The sequence below is a fragment of the Crotalus tigris genome, unplaced genomic scaffold (genome assembly GCF_016545835.1).
Source record: "Crotalus tigris isolate CLP2741 ecotype Arizona unplaced genomic scaffold, ASM1654583v1 scf7180000021561.349155, whole genome shotgun sequence".
In the NCBI taxonomy this organism is placed as follows: Eukaryota; Metazoa; Chordata; class Lepidosauria; order Squamata; family Viperidae; genus Crotalus; species Crotalus tigris.
The window spans coordinates 240,581-258,134 of NW_024098566.1; the positions used below are offsets into that span (position 1 = coordinate 240,581).

Genomic DNA, 17,554 nt, shown 5'->3' on the forward strand with positions numbered 1-17,554 from the left:
AGGCTAGGCTAGGCTAGGCTAGGCTAGGCTAGGCTATTCCCATTCCTCTTCTCTTCTCTTCTCTTCTCTTCTCTTCTCTTCTCTTCTCTTCTCTTCTCTTCTCTTCTCTTCTCCTCTCCCTTCTCCTTCTCCTTCTATTCTAGTCTATTCTAGTCTATTCTAGTCTAGTCTAGTCTATTCCCATTCCTCTTCTCTTCTCTTCTCTTCTCTTCTCTTCTCTTCTTCTCTTCTCCTCTCCATTCTCATTCTCCTTCTCCTTCTATTCTATTCTATTCTATTCTTCATTCCTCTATTCTATTCTATTCTATTCTATTCTATTCTATTCTATTCTATTCTATTCTATTCTATTCTATTCTATTCTATTCTATTCCATTCTAAATAAATACAAGAAAACCATCATTAGTTCAACAAACTTTCTTAGAATTGATTAAAGCAAAACCTTTGCAATACCTAGTCTGCTTGGGCCTTTCTCTCTTTGATGAATGGAGTCCACCTTTTTCAGAAGATTTGTTTCTTCCTGGAGTTCATTCCATGAAATCTCCAGAGAGTTCACTTTTCCATATTGAAGTACCGCAACTTGAGTCCAAGAATGACCTGGAGAGGAACCCAAAAGATTCAGGGAAGGAAATAGATCAATTAAAAAGACTGAATTATGAAAACAGGATACATGGCGAACTCATAAGATTTTTATAAAAACAACACGAGTGGATAAAAAAAACTGTCATACATGAACGTTATTATTATTTGTACAGACATGAAAAAATATTTATATTTAACCATTTATGTATTGAAAATATTAGAATTATGTTTCTTTAAGGTTGAAGGAGGAGAATACTATTGGGAGGAGGGAAGATCAAAGGAGTAGACTATAAATTAACGTACCAATTATGGAAGTACAAAAATTAATTATTATTGACTGTTAATTAACTACTATTGATTGGGGTTTTTTTTTTCAAAATTTATGAACCAAGACAATACGCTGTACACTAGGTACTAAGGATTGTTATTGTAAAAAAAAATCAATAAAACATTTCTAAAAAAAAAAAAAAAAAAGAACAGGGGGGACATGATAGCAGTGTTCCAATATCTCAGGGGCTGCCCCAAAGAAGAGGGAGTCAAGCTATTCTCCAAAGCACCCGAAGGCAGGACAAGAAGCAACCGGTGGAAACTAACCAAGGAGAGAAGCAGCCTGGAACTAAGGAGAAACTTCCTGACAGTTAGAACAATTAACCAGTGGAACAGCCTGCCTCCAGAAGCAGTAAATGCTCCAACACTGGAAGTTTTTAAGAAGAGACTGGACAGCCATTTGTCCGAAATGGTGTAGGGTTTCCTGCCTGAGCAGGGGGTTGGACTAGATGACCTCCAAGGTCCCTTCCAACTTTGTCATTGTTATTATTATTTATGCTTGCTCAGCTACCCACTGACAATACAAATTATATTAGTTTTATGACTGCAGGTTTTGTAAATGATGCAGTGAAAGTTGGATGACCTTGTGTTTGGTTTCTTTACCATTTTTCCCACCCACCCCCCACTCTGGAGACACATATCAAGACATTTTTATTTATTTTTTAATAAAAAAGAGAAGTTGCACCTTTCTATTTGTTAATCAACAAAAAAGCTTTCTGTTGTAGCGGCTTGAAGATTAGCAAACTCATACCTGCAGAAAAATTGTTCGCTTTCCAAAAGCTTTTAATGTTAGCAAATAAATTATTCCTCCAAGTGGCTGTATGTGTTTCTCTGTTTTGTTGCATCAAAATAAGACAGCTACACAGCTGAGATTTGTGGTTAATCCAATTGATCCTAAGAGTCAGTGCAAAAGGATCTGTTCTCTGCTTAGCCACTTCATCAGATTACCGAATAAGGAAGGTGTAACTTTCAGTTCCAAGGAACTGTCAACCTCTGGCACGGAAATAATTTTAGTGTGGCAGAAAGACCATAAGCAGCAGAAGTTACTCTGAAGAGCAAGGCCCTTGTTATAGCAGTAGCAATAGCATTTAGACTTATATACTGCTTCACAATGCTTTACAGCCTTCTCTAAGTGGTTTACAGACTCAGCATATTGTCCCCAACAATCCGGGTGCTCATTTTACCAACCTTGCAAGGATGGAAGGCTGAGTCAACCTTGAGCCAGTCAGGATTGAACTGCTGGCAGTGAGCAGAATTAGTTTGCAATGCTGCATTCTAACCACTGTGCTACCACAGCTTAGATAGCAATAGCACTTACACTTATATACCGCTTCACAGTGCTTTACAGCCCTCTCTAAGCGGTTTACAGAGTCAGCATATTGTCCATAACAATCTGGGTCCTCATTTTACTGACTTCGGAAGGATGGAAGGCTGAGTCAACCTTGAGCCAGTGAGAATCAAACTCCTGGCAGTGGGCAGAGTTAGCCTGCAATCCAGCATTCTGACCACTGAGTCCCTAAGGCTTAGATAGCAATAGCAATAGCACTTAGTCTTATATACCACTTCACAGTGCTTTACAGCCCTCTCAAAGCAGTTTACAGAGTCAGTCTATTGCCCCCAACAATCTGGGTCCTCATTTGACTGACCTTGGTAGGACAGAAGGTTGAGTCAACCTTGAGCCAATCAGGATCGAACTCCTGACTATGGGCAGAGTTTGCCTGCAGTACTGCATTCTCACCACTGCACCACCAGGTAGATGAGGTAGATTCCTATGCTAATGTTCACAACGCTCCATGGAGACAAATCAATGTTCCTTTTAAGAAGACTTTATGGGTTTATTTTAAAGCCTTCTTCTTGTAGACAACAAATTCAGAACATCCTGAAGTCTCCCGTGAGGTAATTACTCACCCACATCGGCGTGTTCAATAAATGCTTTCACAAAACGTTTCATTTCCTCAAACTGAGCTTCTTCAACGTCTGAGGTCCCATCCAGGAGAAATATCACGTCCATGGGCTTGGTGCAAATTTCTGAGGAAGATTTTAAATCAATACATCATCAAGGTTTCTATACTAAACTGGCAGGTAGCATAACTTCACCAAAAACAACTCAAGAGGACAAATAGAAAGTTAGAGAAACAATAAAGTTATACATCATATGCGTGTGCAATTGCAGTCATCAGAAAGAGTGCTAATGACAGATGACTGCAAGAAAAAAAAACAGTTGTCTCTTGAAAAAACACCTTTGAGACAACCATTTAGCTTCTGTTCCCAACTTTAAAAACAACAAGAAGCTTGTATGAGAAAAAAAAGAGACTTAAATGCTTAAGTGTAATTTTGAGAAAATCTGAACCAGTAAGAATGCTTCGAACATTGTGGGGGAAAACAAATTTAAATAAGAATTTTGTAAACAGGATCTATGACGAGGCAATCAAGATGATCAATTAGAAAAGACATTTTATACTGATATGGTTATGATTGGCAGAAACATGAGGAAAAATGTCTACATTCAATTGTCATTTATTCAAATAATAAGAAACATACTAATTTAAGGTTGGCAAAAGAGAATAGTATTGGAAGAAGAGAAAACCAAGCAAAGCCATTATATGAACTATAGAATTATAGAAATTAATTGTTATTGTTTTGTAAATACTAACCCAGACAACACGCTGTTTACCAAATATTGTGATTGTGTTAAAAAAATCAATAAAACATATTTTTTTAAAAAAAAATAATAAAAACAACAACAATAAATAAAGCAGACATTACCGTTCTTGGAGCAGCAGGTTCTGAGGACCAAGTCAGGCCCTTCTTGGATGAGATCGTTGAAGCCTTCTATGATAATAGGAGCCTGTGATTGACTTAATTCTTCGAGTTCCTGGATGTCTACACTAGGCCTTATGCCAATCGGAATAATATGGACATCACTGGGAGGACGAACGATGGTATCCGTAGAGGGATTTGCAGTAACCATGTAAACCAAGTGGGGCACCTGCTCAGTTCTTCTGTTGGTGGTAAACGACTGCTCAGAGACGAAGTTGAGCGCCTGTCCAGTGTTGGTTGCGTTGCCTCCCTGGAATTTCATCTCCCGCAATTTCTTAATCAGGAGTTCCTTAGACTGGCGTTCCCTGAAAGAATGTTCCACGGTGATGGTGAAGGAATACTGTAGGATGCTAACGTGAATGGTCTTTTCTCCTACTTCCAACTCCTGGATGGTACGGATAAGAAACTCTTTGATGGTGTCGAAATTGTTCTTGCCGACTTTGCCGGACCCTTCAATTAAAAAGACGATGTCCATGATCTTCTCAACAGAGATAGAAACCTGTGTTGACGGTACCTCTGTCAAACTGGGATGGTAGGTCCCCGTATGCACACTGGGTAGAGTTGGGATGGGGCGTCGGGTGGAAAGAACCACACTGACTTCAGGCACAAGGCCACAGAAGTAGTCAATTATTTCATCCATGCGTTGCCTTAACTCAAGCACGCTGTTCATCAGGAAGGCTCTGTTTTCTGGCGACTGCCGTTCTAGTAGTGAAATTTGTTCTTTGCTCACGTGGGGTCCAAGGCCTACTGGTATCACAGTTATTTTCTTTTTTTTCAAAATCGGGAAGATCCCCTGGATTCTCTTGGGGTCCTTGCTTGCCATAAATATCATGGCGATTCGGGCCGCGTTTGTGCGCGGCGCCTTGCCGAATACATGGAACACAACATATTTGAGCACCTCGGTGGCAGAGGCTACATTCCCGCCTGTGTATTTTATATTTTGCACAATCCTCTTCATTCTTTTTGACTTCTTAATGTCCTTCAGACCAAGGTAAATGTGTGAACCGGTGCGGTACTCCAGGACGGCCAGGCGAATCCTTTTTTGGGAGATGTGGAGTTTTTCCATCATGTTAATGGTGAAGTTTTTCAACTCTTCAAAATCACTCTCGGAAAGCTTATTGGAACCGTCCATTAAGATGGCCAGATCCATCATTTTGCTACAGGAATATTCACGTGTGGTATCTTCTTCTTCTTCTCCTTCTTCTTCCTCCATTTCATCTGCCTCTTTTTTATCTGGACTAACAGTGGTCAGGAATTTGCCAGCCTCTTCCAGACCACAAGGACGGCACGTCAGGTTTCGTACTTCGCAATGGCTAACAAAGTAGGAAAAAATGAATGGTTAAAATCTCATTTCAACCTCTGTGTTATATGTGGATTAAATATGAGATGACTAGGCTGAGCCTGAAGGAGGAGTCAAATATGTCATTAGTCTTGAGTCTCTTTGTGCCCACAGGAGCTCTCAGTCCATTGACTGAATTCCATTGACTCTTATCTACCTCCAATTTACTTTAACCGTAAGTAGTTCAGATTCTTGTAGAGAGCAATAAACCTATATTCAATAAACCTATATATATTTGAGCTGCTGGACTCCCAATTTCTTGCCCTTGACATTAAATGTTTTTTTAAAATGTTTCTTTGCATTTCATAATTCTATCCATTTTAGAATAAATAAAAAGGAGTCCCTGCAGATTTTACTCCGCTGATCGTTGCTGACTATAGGGGGCGGTACTCCTCTCGTTTTCAAGGCCACTGTCCAAAGACATTTCTGCAGCCATGTGGCTAGCATGACATCATGGAGTGCTCTTACCCCCACACTGAAGTGGTACCTATTTATCTACTCGGATTTGCATGTTTTCAAACTGCTAAATTGGCAAGAGCTGAGGCAAGGATGGGAACTCACCCATTGCATAGTGCTTGGGTCTCAAATCTGGGCTGCCAGTTTTCTATCCAGCAAGCCCAGCATCTTAACCCCTAATCCACTGCAACCCCTCTCCCCTTTAGAATAAATATAATTCTGAGGTAGTTATGTGTACTTCCAAATTGTGGGCCAGTATTTGAAACAAGCAAATGGCTGGATATTTTTCACTCCGTGGAACAAAATGGATCAATCTGAATGTCATAATTTGACTTCTTTTTTTTTGAGACAGTGACTTCAGTGGACAACAGAGATGGACAAAAATGTATAGATAGGTAATGCCTGGAAGGGAAAAATGGAGTTCAAATAAGCAGCCTGTCACCAGTTTCCTAAAGTATTTTTTTTTCAAGAAAGATCATGAGGCTTGTCTTCTCCCTAGAGAAGAAGTATTGAAGTTATTGAATTGACTTCAGACTACAAATTGCTAATGGTGGTTTGACTTAGCTATTTTTTTTTTAAAAAAAATCCTGCTTCATGGGAAAAGAGCGTATTATTCGCTTTAAACATAAACTCCATTTTTTAAAAAATTGAAAAACTTTCTATACTCAAAAAATTGCTAATTGTTCTGGTGTCAATGCTGCTAACATCGGATGTTTTTGCACTGACAACAGATGGAAATGTAGCCATCTTTTACCTTTTGCTTTTAGAGTTAGATGATGCTGGGAGGGAGGATGTGAACGAGAGTTCAGCTGTATATAACATCACTAAACCTAGCGTGAGAATCAAGGTTATTGTAACCAGAGCTGATAAGGAATTCGCGGGCTGGAGAGCTGGAGAGGAAGCCCGCATTTCAAGCTAATTGGGGAATGTGATTTATGACTGTTAATTGGAGGAGGGAATTGTGCTTTGATACTATGTGCTTGGGGGGGGGGGGGAATTCAGTTTTTGGTTCCGATTATGCAGTGCCAATATTATGCTACTCAGAATAAAGATTCTTTAAGGTAAACAATGCCTCGAAGTTCTTTTGAAGAGTTTCATCTGTCGGAACCATGATATGAATTGACTTCAGACTACAAATTACTAACAGTGGTTTGACTTAGCTATTTTTTTTAAAAAAAAACCCTGCTTCATGGGAAAAGAGTGTATTATTTGCTTTAAACATAAACTCCCATTTTAAAAAAACTTTCTATACTCAAAAAATGCTAATTGTTCTGGTTTCGGCCAGTACCACCACAGAGTATGCTCTTGGGAGTAGCTTTGGTTTTGTAAAGTGTGATTAACTCCAGGACTGTTGCAGACTAATGCAACTGATCCCCTTAGAAAACTTTGCTAAAACCTTAACCATATACTCCTGCTAAAATCCAGAGCTATGGAGAATACGTGGAATATAATCTACATTTCTTTTCTGCCCTAATTCCTCCTGTTCCCCTCCCTTAAATTCCACCGAGTTCTCTATTTTACCAGGATTGGCAGAGCTGAGAATTCTCCGAGTTCAAAATGATCTTCTTCCCATCAGCAATTCTGCGACCTTCTATTTCACACACCGGACATTCTTCAAGTTTGATGCAAGACTCAGAAAGCTCATCGAGAATTTTTCCTGTTTTACAAAATTGTTGGAGAAGGAGTTTAATTTCTTTTTTAAAAATGCAACAATATACCTTGTCCCAAAGGTGCTTTTTTCACGAGGCAACTGGAGTACTCTCGTTTTTCTTTGAAGACGTTTTGCTTCTTATCCAAGGAACTTCGTCTCTGACTGAATGGTGGGGAGTGGAAGAATTTATATTCCTTCAATCATTTATAAACCTCCAAGTGGCCTCAATGACTCTCTAAAAGGAGGCAAAGGACCAGCTGTCTGCAAGGAGTATCAATCCTTCCATTCCCCACCATCCAGTCAGAGCTGAAGAAGCCTCTGGGATGAGAAGCGAAATGTCTTCAAAGAGGAACTTCATGGGGTAGAGTTGAGCCTTCTAACCACGCAACCACATTTCCCAAATCTGAATTATGTTGTAACCCCAACCAGCCATGACTGAATGTCATTACTGATCAAAGGACACCTGGAAAACCCCTAACTTGCTTCTCCCTACTTTACAGGAGAGAAAACTATCCTATTATTTAAGTAAGAGTGGAACTCCAAGTAAAGTCCTCTTGACCAGACGTTACGCATGGAGTGGAGATGCTTACCTGCGGGACAGTGGGGATGACATCCTTCAACACACTTGACAGGACATGAAATTGGATCCATGTGCTGGCACGTCCTTGGACAGGCCGGGCCACAGCTGTTGTATCGCCATTCACATTGATATTCTTCCTCCACTTTGTTCATACTTTCACAACTTTGTGCTACAAAGCATCAAATAAAAAATGATGGGAATCTTGTGCCATGTAATCATTCCATATTTTTTAAAAATGAACATCTGCAGATGAGGGGTCCTTGGTGCTCTCTGAGCTTGGCTGTTTTCTTGCAGATGTTTCATTACCCAGCGCAAGGAATTTTTTTTCTATACTTCATATATATTAATTTTCTGCAATTCTCAAACTAACAAAAATTGATGGGATTAATATATAGTGTATTCTGTGGTGGCACAGTGGTTAGAATCCAACATTGCAGGCTGACTCTGCCCACTGTCAGGAGTTCGATCCTGACCGGCTCAAGGTTGACTCAGCCTTCCATCCTTCTGAGGTCAGTAAAAATTAGGACCCAGATTGTTGGGGGGCAACAGGCTGACTCTGTAAAGTGCTCAGAGAAGGCCATGAAGCACAATGGAGTGATATATAAGTCTTACTGCGATTGCTATTGCTATACAGGTAGTCCTCAACTTACAACAGTTCACTTAGTGACTGTTCAAAGTTACAACAGCACTGAAAACAGCACTGTTTTTCACTGTTGTAGCATCCCCATGGTCACATGATCAAAATTCGGACACTTGGCAACTGACTCATTTCTGCTCTCTCTCTTTCTCTCTTTCTCTCTTTCACTTTCTGTCTCTGTCTGTCTGTCTGTCTCTCTGTCTCTGTCTCTGTCTCTCTCTCTCTTTCTCCCTGTGTGTGTGTCTGTGTTGTGTGAGAAAGGAGATTAGTTCATTCTGTCCCCAGCACTTACGGCATAGAGTAGGAGACCTCCAATGGATCACTGCGCCTTTCTGAGCACACACATGGGCGTAAGCAGCAATGGCGTCACAGAAACAAGCACAGTCCCCAATGGACTCACATGCACAGGTGTCATACATGCAGATTTCCACATAAGGCTCAGGATCCACCTATGATGGAAGTAGTACGAGTCAAACTCTTGCGCTCTTGAGAAGATCTCCACAGCCTCCAAGAAACAAGGTCCCTCACAATACAAACTCTAAATTTTAGAAGGTCCCATAAACCAGCTCCCACCAACAGTGAACTCTTCAGGGCAAGGAATCTATCTCAAGGGCAGACACTGGCATCCCCCCTAAACTTTGCTGAAGATGTCACCTAGCCTGGTAACAACACATTCAGAAACCAACCCACATGCTTGGAGTATGAACCTTTACCCCCTAAGCAAACACTAAGCATCTACAGGATCCAATCTGGGTTGGTCACTGGGACCAGAGGTTTAATCTTCCAAGCTTTTGGACTCGTGATGGATCCCATCCTCAGGAAATTTCTCAGGATTTCTCAGTCCCTAAGGATGGGCTCCAGAACATGTCTGAAAGGTCAGAATACTAACCCTTTGGTCCCGGTGACCAACGAAGATTAGATCCTGCAACATTATCCTGGGACCAGTGGTGGGATTCAAATCCCTGAACAACTGGTTCTCTGCATGGATGCAGGCCTGGGCCTCCGAGGCCTAGAACGGACTTCTGGAAGTGGCATCCACGCACTTCTGGCAGGCCGTTCCAGATCTGGGAGGCCTCCTCCAGGCTTCCCAGGCCTAGAACGGACTTCCGGAAGCAGTATGCATTCAGCCGGTTCTCCGAACTCAACAAAATTTAGCTACTGGTTCTGCTGAACCGGTGCAAACCAGCTGAACGCCATCACTGCCTTGGATGCATATATTCACCTTCATTCGTACTAAGCATCTGGGTTAGTTATTACGAGGGCAATTCGGAATCAAACCTCCATTTAGTTATCAAAGACAGGCACTCGCAGATACAGAACTTGTATTATACACATTAGAAAACTACAACATGCCATGACTTTTCGACATAATCGCCATTCAAATTGAGGCCCTTGTCACCACTTCTCACAAAGTTTGAAATTCCTTCTGGAAAAAAAAAATCTCCCGCCTGGGAATGAAGCCACCCCACAATAGCATCCTGAAGCGGATTGTCATTGTCAAACCGGTGCGCGACGCAAGCCATTGTTTCATTGAAAAAAATGGTTCATTTTCAATTAATCTAGTGGATGAGTCAACTGCAACGCAACCTTCTCCTTCCACTACTCACTGCCTACTGAACTACTGCGCACGGCACCTTAGGACGGGTATTGCTATCCACGCCTATTTCTCCCACAGGCTCAAATGGAAGTTTATTTCTGAATTGCCCTCGTGATTCAGATGGCAAACAGTTGCCCAGCCACTGGCGCCCGAATGGGGGTTATCAGCTGGATAAGAAAGGGCTTACCAGTTTTTTGCATTCTTTGAAGAGATCGCTATTCAAGACACTGCAGGAAGTCTCCACCTTCACCTGTTTTATTGCGTGGCCATTGCACAGCGAAGCTGCCAGGTCCTGTCCTTGGGAAAGCTGCAAAAAGAGAAGAAATATGTTACAACACCGAGAAGTGTATCTATATCGATTACCTGTCAACTTAGCCTCTTCATAGCAATGAGAGATGAACGTTCCTTCTCGGAAATCACAGACATGCATCTCAATACATGGGAGCAAATTGAAAGATCTGGTTTTCATTTCTTACGAAAAAGTTAATAAAATCTGATTCTCACACAACGAAAAGCCAAGATTTTTTTTTCTTAACGGTAACTTTCTGGACAAAAGTATAAAGGCAGTCCTCGACTTAACCACAGTTCATTTAGGGACTGTTCAGAGTTACACAACAGCACTGAAAAAAAAAGTGACTTATGACCATTTTCAACACACGACACATAACACTCCCCCGCAATGGTCATGTGAACAAAATTCAGGCCCTTGGCAGCTGACATGATGGTTAAAATGTCCTAAGATCATGTGATCCCCTTTTGTGACTTTCTAACAATGGGGAAGCTGGATTCTCTTAACAACCATGTTATAACTTCACAACTGCAGCAACTCGCTTAACTATGGCAAGAAAAGTCGTAAAATTGGGGGGTAAAACTCACTTAACAAATGACTCGCTTAACAAGAGAGATTTTGAGCTAAGTTCTGTTCGTAAGTTGAGGTCTACCTGTTTTTGAAGCTGTTTTGATTCTGGCCTGTCCCACTAATCAGAAAAATAATGATATTTCTTTTAGTGTTAACTTGTATCCCTCCTGCAATTCCATATCACTCATATCTATAATCCCATTCTGTAATTTCATATAAATTATTTGATCTCAGACAGGGAGTAAATAACATCTTGCATTCTGAAGACACTGTAGTTTGAATTTTGCTTTGGATAAATAATCTAATTGAAGTTGCAAATTCTTTTGATTTCCCTGAATTTCCTGTAGCAGCATAATTCTATACACTTGGAAACCAGGACCGTGAGTAAAGTTTCCATTGCACTTAACCCCCAAACGCTAGGATAATTATACTATTTTGTGTAACGAATAATATAAAAGATGATTTACTGAGCCTTCAAGGAACAAAATCACTGTGGCCAATCTGTGGGCTCTTCAGTGGAAAAAACCCCCTGCTAATTCACTTTTATTCTACTAATAATGCAAGTGATACAATAATACAACAGCCTTCCTATTGGTCTAGTGTAGCGTTTCTCAACCTTGGCAATTTTAAGATGTGCGGATCTCAATTGGCTGGGAAATTCTGGGAGTTGAAGTCCACGTGTCTTAAACTGACCAAGTTTGAGGAACAGCGCTTAACCGCCATTCCAAACCTCGCAGAAATTAAGATAGTTTTCCATATTATTTCTAGGCATCATGGCAAAGGGAGTTTTCCTCCTTTATCATTGGATAAAGAGTTACGGTTGGATACTAGGATACACTGCTGCTTTTCCTACCCTGACATTAAAACATTTTGAAAATGGAGACAGGCACCACCTCCACCCCCAATCCCAACACCAGGTGCAACACATTTTTACACCTACCTTTCCGACATCAGCACACTGTGAGTGAACTTTCCAAGAATTCCCAAAGTCACTTGGATCAACTTCAATCTGCTTCCGGCTACTTCTCAGATCGTTGTTTGGGATGCCATCAAAATTCCCACACAGACCACAGACTTTATCCTTTCAAGGGACAAGCCAAAGAAATGTCATCTTCCTTCTCCTTCAACAGGAAGACGATTAATTCATTGATATTAATTAAGACCATTAATTAACGGGTAGTAGCGTTCCAATATTTGAGGGGCTGCCACAAAGAAGTTGGTCTTGCCTTCAAGTGCTTTGAAGAATAAGTTGATTCTCCAAAGCCACCTGAAGGCAGGACGAGAAACAACGGATGGATACTCATCAAGGAGAGAAGCAACCTGGAACTAAGGAGAAACTTCCTGACAGTCAAAACAATTAACCAGTGGAACAACCTGCCTCCAGAAGCGGTGAATGCTCCAACACTGGAGGTTTTTAGGAAGAAATTGGATAACCATTTGTCTGAAATAGTATAGCAATAGCATTTAGATATATACCGCTTCACAGTGCTTTACAACCCCTTCTAAGTGGTTTACAGAGTCAACACATATTGCCCCCAACAATCTGGGTTCTCCTTTTACCAACCCCAGAAGGATAGAAGGCTGAGTCAACCTTGAGCCGGTGAGGATCGAACTCCTGGCAGTGGGCAGAGTTAGCCTGCAATACTGCATTCTAACCACTACACCACTTAGATAGCAATAGCAACAGCACTTAGACTTATATACCGCTTCACAGTGCTTTACAGCCCTCTCTAAGGGGTTTACAGAATCAGCCTATTTGCCCCCAACAATCTGGGTCCTCCTTTACCAATCTTGGAGGGACGGAAGGCTGAATCAACCTTGAGCCGGTGAGGATCGAACTGCTGGCAGTCGGCAGAATGAGCTTGCAATACCGCATTCTCACCACTGCGCCACCACGGCTCTATAGGGTCTCCTGTTTGAGCAGAGGGTTGGACTAGAAGACCTCCAAGGTCCCTTCCAACTTTGTTAACTAATTTGATATTTGCTCATTGAGAATGTAATTGTGATGTGCTTTTTTTAAAACATTTTTGCCTTGTGCTAAATAAATAATCCTGCCTGAATTCTTGACTTTTCTAGTAACCATGCAGTAAACAAGCTATTGCTAATCCGGAATCAGAGTTGTGCCAACCGGAGTTTTTGTTTCTTTTTTGGAAGTCTGAAAGTTTTCGCAGTTTCTCCAAGGAGCTTGTCCCATCCGGGGGTCTCCCTGCCCAGCTGGCTCAGATGGAAGAAGCTCCTTAGAGAAGCAGTGAGATGTTGTGAACCCCAAAACGAAAAGAAGCTCATTGCTCAACTTCCAGACAACTCTCTCTGGAGGACACCGAATCTTCATCGACGTACATGGTGTTAAAAAAATGTAATAAATCTGAAAGGACTTACTCTGTAGTGTTCTTTCAAGATAACGGTAATTCCCATGTTTTGATCCCAAGACAGGGAGATTCTTCCTCGCCCCAATATCAGAATATAGTAGCGGCCAGACTTCAAAATCTCCACGTTGCCTTCTTCTCTTGGAGGTGTGAGGACATTAACCTTCACAAGGAAAAAAATTGAAGCACTTTCAACAATGGGACGCCACATCGGCCTCTAGTAATCGGTCTGCTTTCAACTTTAACGAACAACAGACTATTCCATGGGGCAAGAAACGTTGGCTAACGTTCATTCCATTGTGAGAAAAATGGACAGGTCGTCCTCGATTTACAACAGTTGATGTTAGAACGAAAGTTATCCTTCTGGTTTGGAGACAACACGATAACCTGAAGCTTCCTAAAGCTCTGGTCAAGTGGCACATATTTAATCCACATCTTTCAGCTTCAGAGGTCAAATTTGCCTCCAGCCGTTCAGCTAGTTTCGATGTAACTTGGTCATTCCACAGTCTGACCAGTTTCAACAGAAGTCCCTTTGGACTCCCTCTCAACAGAAGCCTTCAAAACCCCCTCTTCCACACACGAGCTGGTGGAAGCCGTGAGGAGGGGATGAACTTACTTCTCCGTCGTGTAACTCAATCTCTCCCCTGTCGAACAAAACAGTGATCCTTCGAGTGCACGTCTCTTTGGCGAAGCCACACCCTTCGTTGGCCACAAGGATCCAAAAGGACCCAGGAACGTCCTCTTCGCAGTGGTCCTTGAAAAGAAAAGAAGGATCGACATTAGACTTTTGAACTTGGCCTACAAAACTTCATCTTCAAAGATGTCCTGTCCAGAGGTTGCAATGAAAGTCTAAAGCATGGTTCCCAAACTATGTTCCATGGAAGCCTAGCCTCGTAGGGGATTCTGCAAAAAAAAAAATCTCAAAAATCAATTTTTAAAACAGATTTTAAAATAAAACCACATAAGGCCAGCTCTGTTGTACCAAAATAAAAATTAGTGGTTATATTTAAAATGTTTTTGTCTTTTCCAAGGCAAGACAAGAAACAACAGTTGGAAACTGACCAAAGAGAGAAGCAACCTGGAAATAAGGAGAAACTTGTTGACAGTCAGGACAATCAACCAGTGGAATAGCTTGCCTTGAGAAATCATGGGTGCGCTATCACTGGAAATTTTCAAGAAGAGACTGGACAATCACCTGTCTGAGATGGTATAGGTTCTGCTTGAGCAGGGGGCTGGACTAGAAGACCTCCAAGGTCCCTTCCAGCTCCATTCTATTCTATTCTATTCTATTCTATTCTATTCTATTCTATTCTATTCTATTCCATTCCATTTCATTCCATTCCATTCTATTCCACTCCACTCTATATTATCTTCTCTTCTCTTCTCTTCTTTTCTCTTCTCTTCTCTTTTCTTCTCTTCCTTATTCTGTTCTATTCTGCTCTGCTCTACTCTACTCTATTCCTATATTCTATTCTATTCTATTCTATTCTATTCTATTCTATTCTATTCTATTCTATTCTATTCTATTCTATTCCATTCCATTCCATTCCATTCCATTCCATTCATTTCTTATTCTATTCTATTCCACTGATTTTCCTTTATCTGCTTTCCTGCCTCCCTTCTTCTTCTCAGTGGTTCAGACCAAGAGCACCAAAATCTGAGCTTTATTAAAGATCCCCAGCAGTGTAACCTAGCGCAAAACCTGCGGTGAAGTCAATTCCTTCCAACAACATTTCTATAAAGCATCCAAACAAAAGCAACATTTTCTTTATGGCCTGGGTCCTTTTACTCTCGGTGTGATCCGAACCACCACTGCGTTTCCCCTCAGAGCATCACATCCCAAATCTTTACCTGAACAAGCACATACTGACAGTTGCCGGGAAATCTGTACTTCAGCCCATCGAAGGTCAAATAGTGCGCTGTGCCGATGACCGAGCACTTTCCATCGCAGACGTTTTCCGTGCATTCCCATTTTCTAGCGCGGCAGGTGCTGTGGGAGACCAGCGGCTATTATTGTTTCAGAGGTTACCAAAAGTCCATTTTTGTATTTTGGTGTTAGCACGAAAGTTATCTCTCTTCTTTGAAGAAGACACGATAACCTGATGCTTCATAAACCTCTGGTCAGGTGGCGTGTATTTAATCCACATTTTTCAGCTTCAGAGGTCCAATTTGCCTCCGCCCGTTCAGCTAGTTCCGATCAAATCACATCAAATCGACCTTTATTGTCGAAGTACAATGTGGCGTGGTTGTTCCACAAAGCACCCTGAACCTCTGCAAACAGCCGGCGTTGCTCAAAGCGTAACCGGTTTTAAGACCTAAACAAAGCTGGAAGACCTTCCTTGCCCACCTCATTCACTTTTCTGAGCACATTTTCCCCAAATCTCTAGCGGGATTTTATTTTGATTTAGAGCCGTGGTGGGGCAGTGGTTACAATGCGGTGTTGCAGGCAAACTCTGCCCATTGTCAGGAGTTCGATCCTGACCGGCTCAAGGTTATTGACTCAGCCTTCCTTCCACCTTTCTGAGGTCACTAAAATGAAGGGCCAGATTGTGGGGGAAAATGGGGGTGACTCTATAAAAACAGCTTACAGAGGGCTGTAAAGCACTGTGAAACGGTATATAAGTTTAAGTGCTATTGTTGTTCCTTCCTTCCTTCCTTCCCTCCTCCTCCTCCTCCCTCCCCTCCCCCCTCCTCCCTCCCTTTCTCCCTTCCTTCCTTCCTTCCTTCCTTCCTTCCTTCCTTCCTTTCTCCCTTCCTTCCTTCCTTCCTTCCTTCCTTCCTTCCTTCCTTCCATTGTGGCACATTGATTAGAATATGATATTGCAAGCTAATTCTGCCCAAAGCCTGGAGTTCAATCCTGACTGGCTCAGGATTGACTCAGCCTTCCATCCTTCCAAGGTCAGTAAAAGGAGGACCCAGATTGTTGGGGGCCAAAAGGCTGACTCTGTAAACCGCTTACAGAGAGCTGGAAAGAATTATGAAGCAGTATATAAGACTAAGTTCTATTGCTATTGCTATCTAAGCCCTGGTGGCGCGGTGGTTAAAGTGCAGCATTGCAGGCTGACTCTGCCCACTGCCAGCAGTACAATCCTGACCGGCTCAAGGTTGACTCAGCCTTCCATCCTTCCGAGGTCCGTAAAAGGAGGACCCAGATTGTTGGGGGCAGCATGCAAATAATGCTTCCACGTTGTACTTAGAGGGTGCTGTAAAGCAGAGATACTTAAGCCTAAATTAGGGGTAGGCAACCTCGGCTCTTTTATGACTCATGGACTTCAACTCCCAGAATTCCTGAGTCAGCATGGCTCAGCTTGGAAACCCTTGGAATTCTGGGAGTTGAAGTCCATGTGTCATAAAAGAGCCGAGGTTGCCTACCCCTGGCCTCAGTGCTATTGCTAGGGCATTGTAGGACTCACTCTGCTTTTTAAACAAAAAAACAAAAAAACAGGACCAGGACTAGCCCACAAAGTGTGCTTCTCTTTACTCAAACTGAAGGAGAACTGGTGAAGGGAAACCAGGCAGGTTAATTTCCTGCTCAACCCTGTAGTAAGTTTTACTCCCCATTTTTTCTAAGGAGGAAAGGGAAAGATTAACACCCTGTTTGATCCATGTTTGCTTTAACCAGGCTGTGTTGCCTGTCCATTTTTTTTTTTACATGCTATCTCCGTCACCTGAAAAATATGTGGCTGTTTATTGGCAGTGCCTCAAAATGATGGGTTTTTTTTTAAAGGTCCAAGGGGAAATCAAGGTCAAAGAGGTTAGTTCCTTACCACGTATTGCAGTCCTTGGTCACTGTTTGCCCTGGTGCATATTCCTGTCCGTTGTGGAAACAGGGGCAATTCTCAGGGACCACGCATTTGTTCCCATGTCGCACCTAGAACAGAAATGGACGCATATTTAATTTTTATACCCAGTAAAATGTAAGTGGCTGCAGAAAAACTCATGAAAACAAGCGTCCTCCACAAGGAAACCAACAAGGGGTACTTGTTTGTTTTAACCTGATTGCTTTCAGTTTTGAAGCTTGCAAGAGTCTGAACACTTAGATGTTGTAAACCAGGGCCCTGTGCAAGGGGAAGAGGGTAATTTAAAAAAAAACCCAGGAAATTCATAAAACTTGGGGTCCTTGGTCCTCTCTGAGCTTGGTGGTTTTCTTGCAGGTGTTTCATTACCAAACTAGCATTGATGATGTTACCTAGTTTGGTAATGAAACGTCTGCAAGAAAACCACCAAGCTCAGAGAGCACCAAGGACCCCACAGTCCTCCTCCTCCTCCTCCTCCTCCTCCTCCTCCTCCTCCTCCTCCTCCTCCTCTCCTCCTCCTCCTCCTCCTCTCCACAAACCCTACTC

The 17,554-nt window shown here is 42.0% G+C and overlaps 1 protein-coding gene across 1 annotated transcript in view; it reads right to left on the bottom strand.

Annotated features, from left to right (window-relative positions):
• The window catches only part of VWF (von Willebrand factor), a 113,503-nt gene that overhangs the window by 44,275 nt on the left and 51,674 nt on the right, over nt 1-17,554 (bottom strand). The window contains exons 19-30 of the mRNA XM_039318792.1: nt 16,979-17,082; nt 15,063-15,201; nt 13,828-13,965; nt 13,225-13,374; nt 11,786-11,926; nt 10,174-10,293; nt 8,682-8,838; nt 7,763-7,921; nt 7,043-7,178; nt 3,673-5,039; nt 2,815-2,934; nt 451-594 (exon numbers count right to left, since the gene is read on the bottom strand). Of these exons, the coding sequence (XP_039174726.1) occupies nt 451-594; nt 2,815-2,934; nt 3,673-5,039; nt 7,043-7,178; nt 7,763-7,921; nt 8,682-8,838; nt 10,174-10,293; nt 11,786-11,926; nt 13,225-13,374; nt 13,828-13,965; nt 15,063-15,201; nt 16,979-17,082 (2,875 nt within the window). The remainder of the gene's footprint in view (nt 1-450; nt 595-2,814; nt 2,935-3,672; nt 5,040-7,042; nt 7,179-7,762; nt 7,922-8,681; nt 8,839-10,173; nt 10,294-11,785; nt 11,927-13,224; nt 13,375-13,827; nt 13,966-15,062; nt 15,202-16,978; nt 17,083-17,554) is intronic.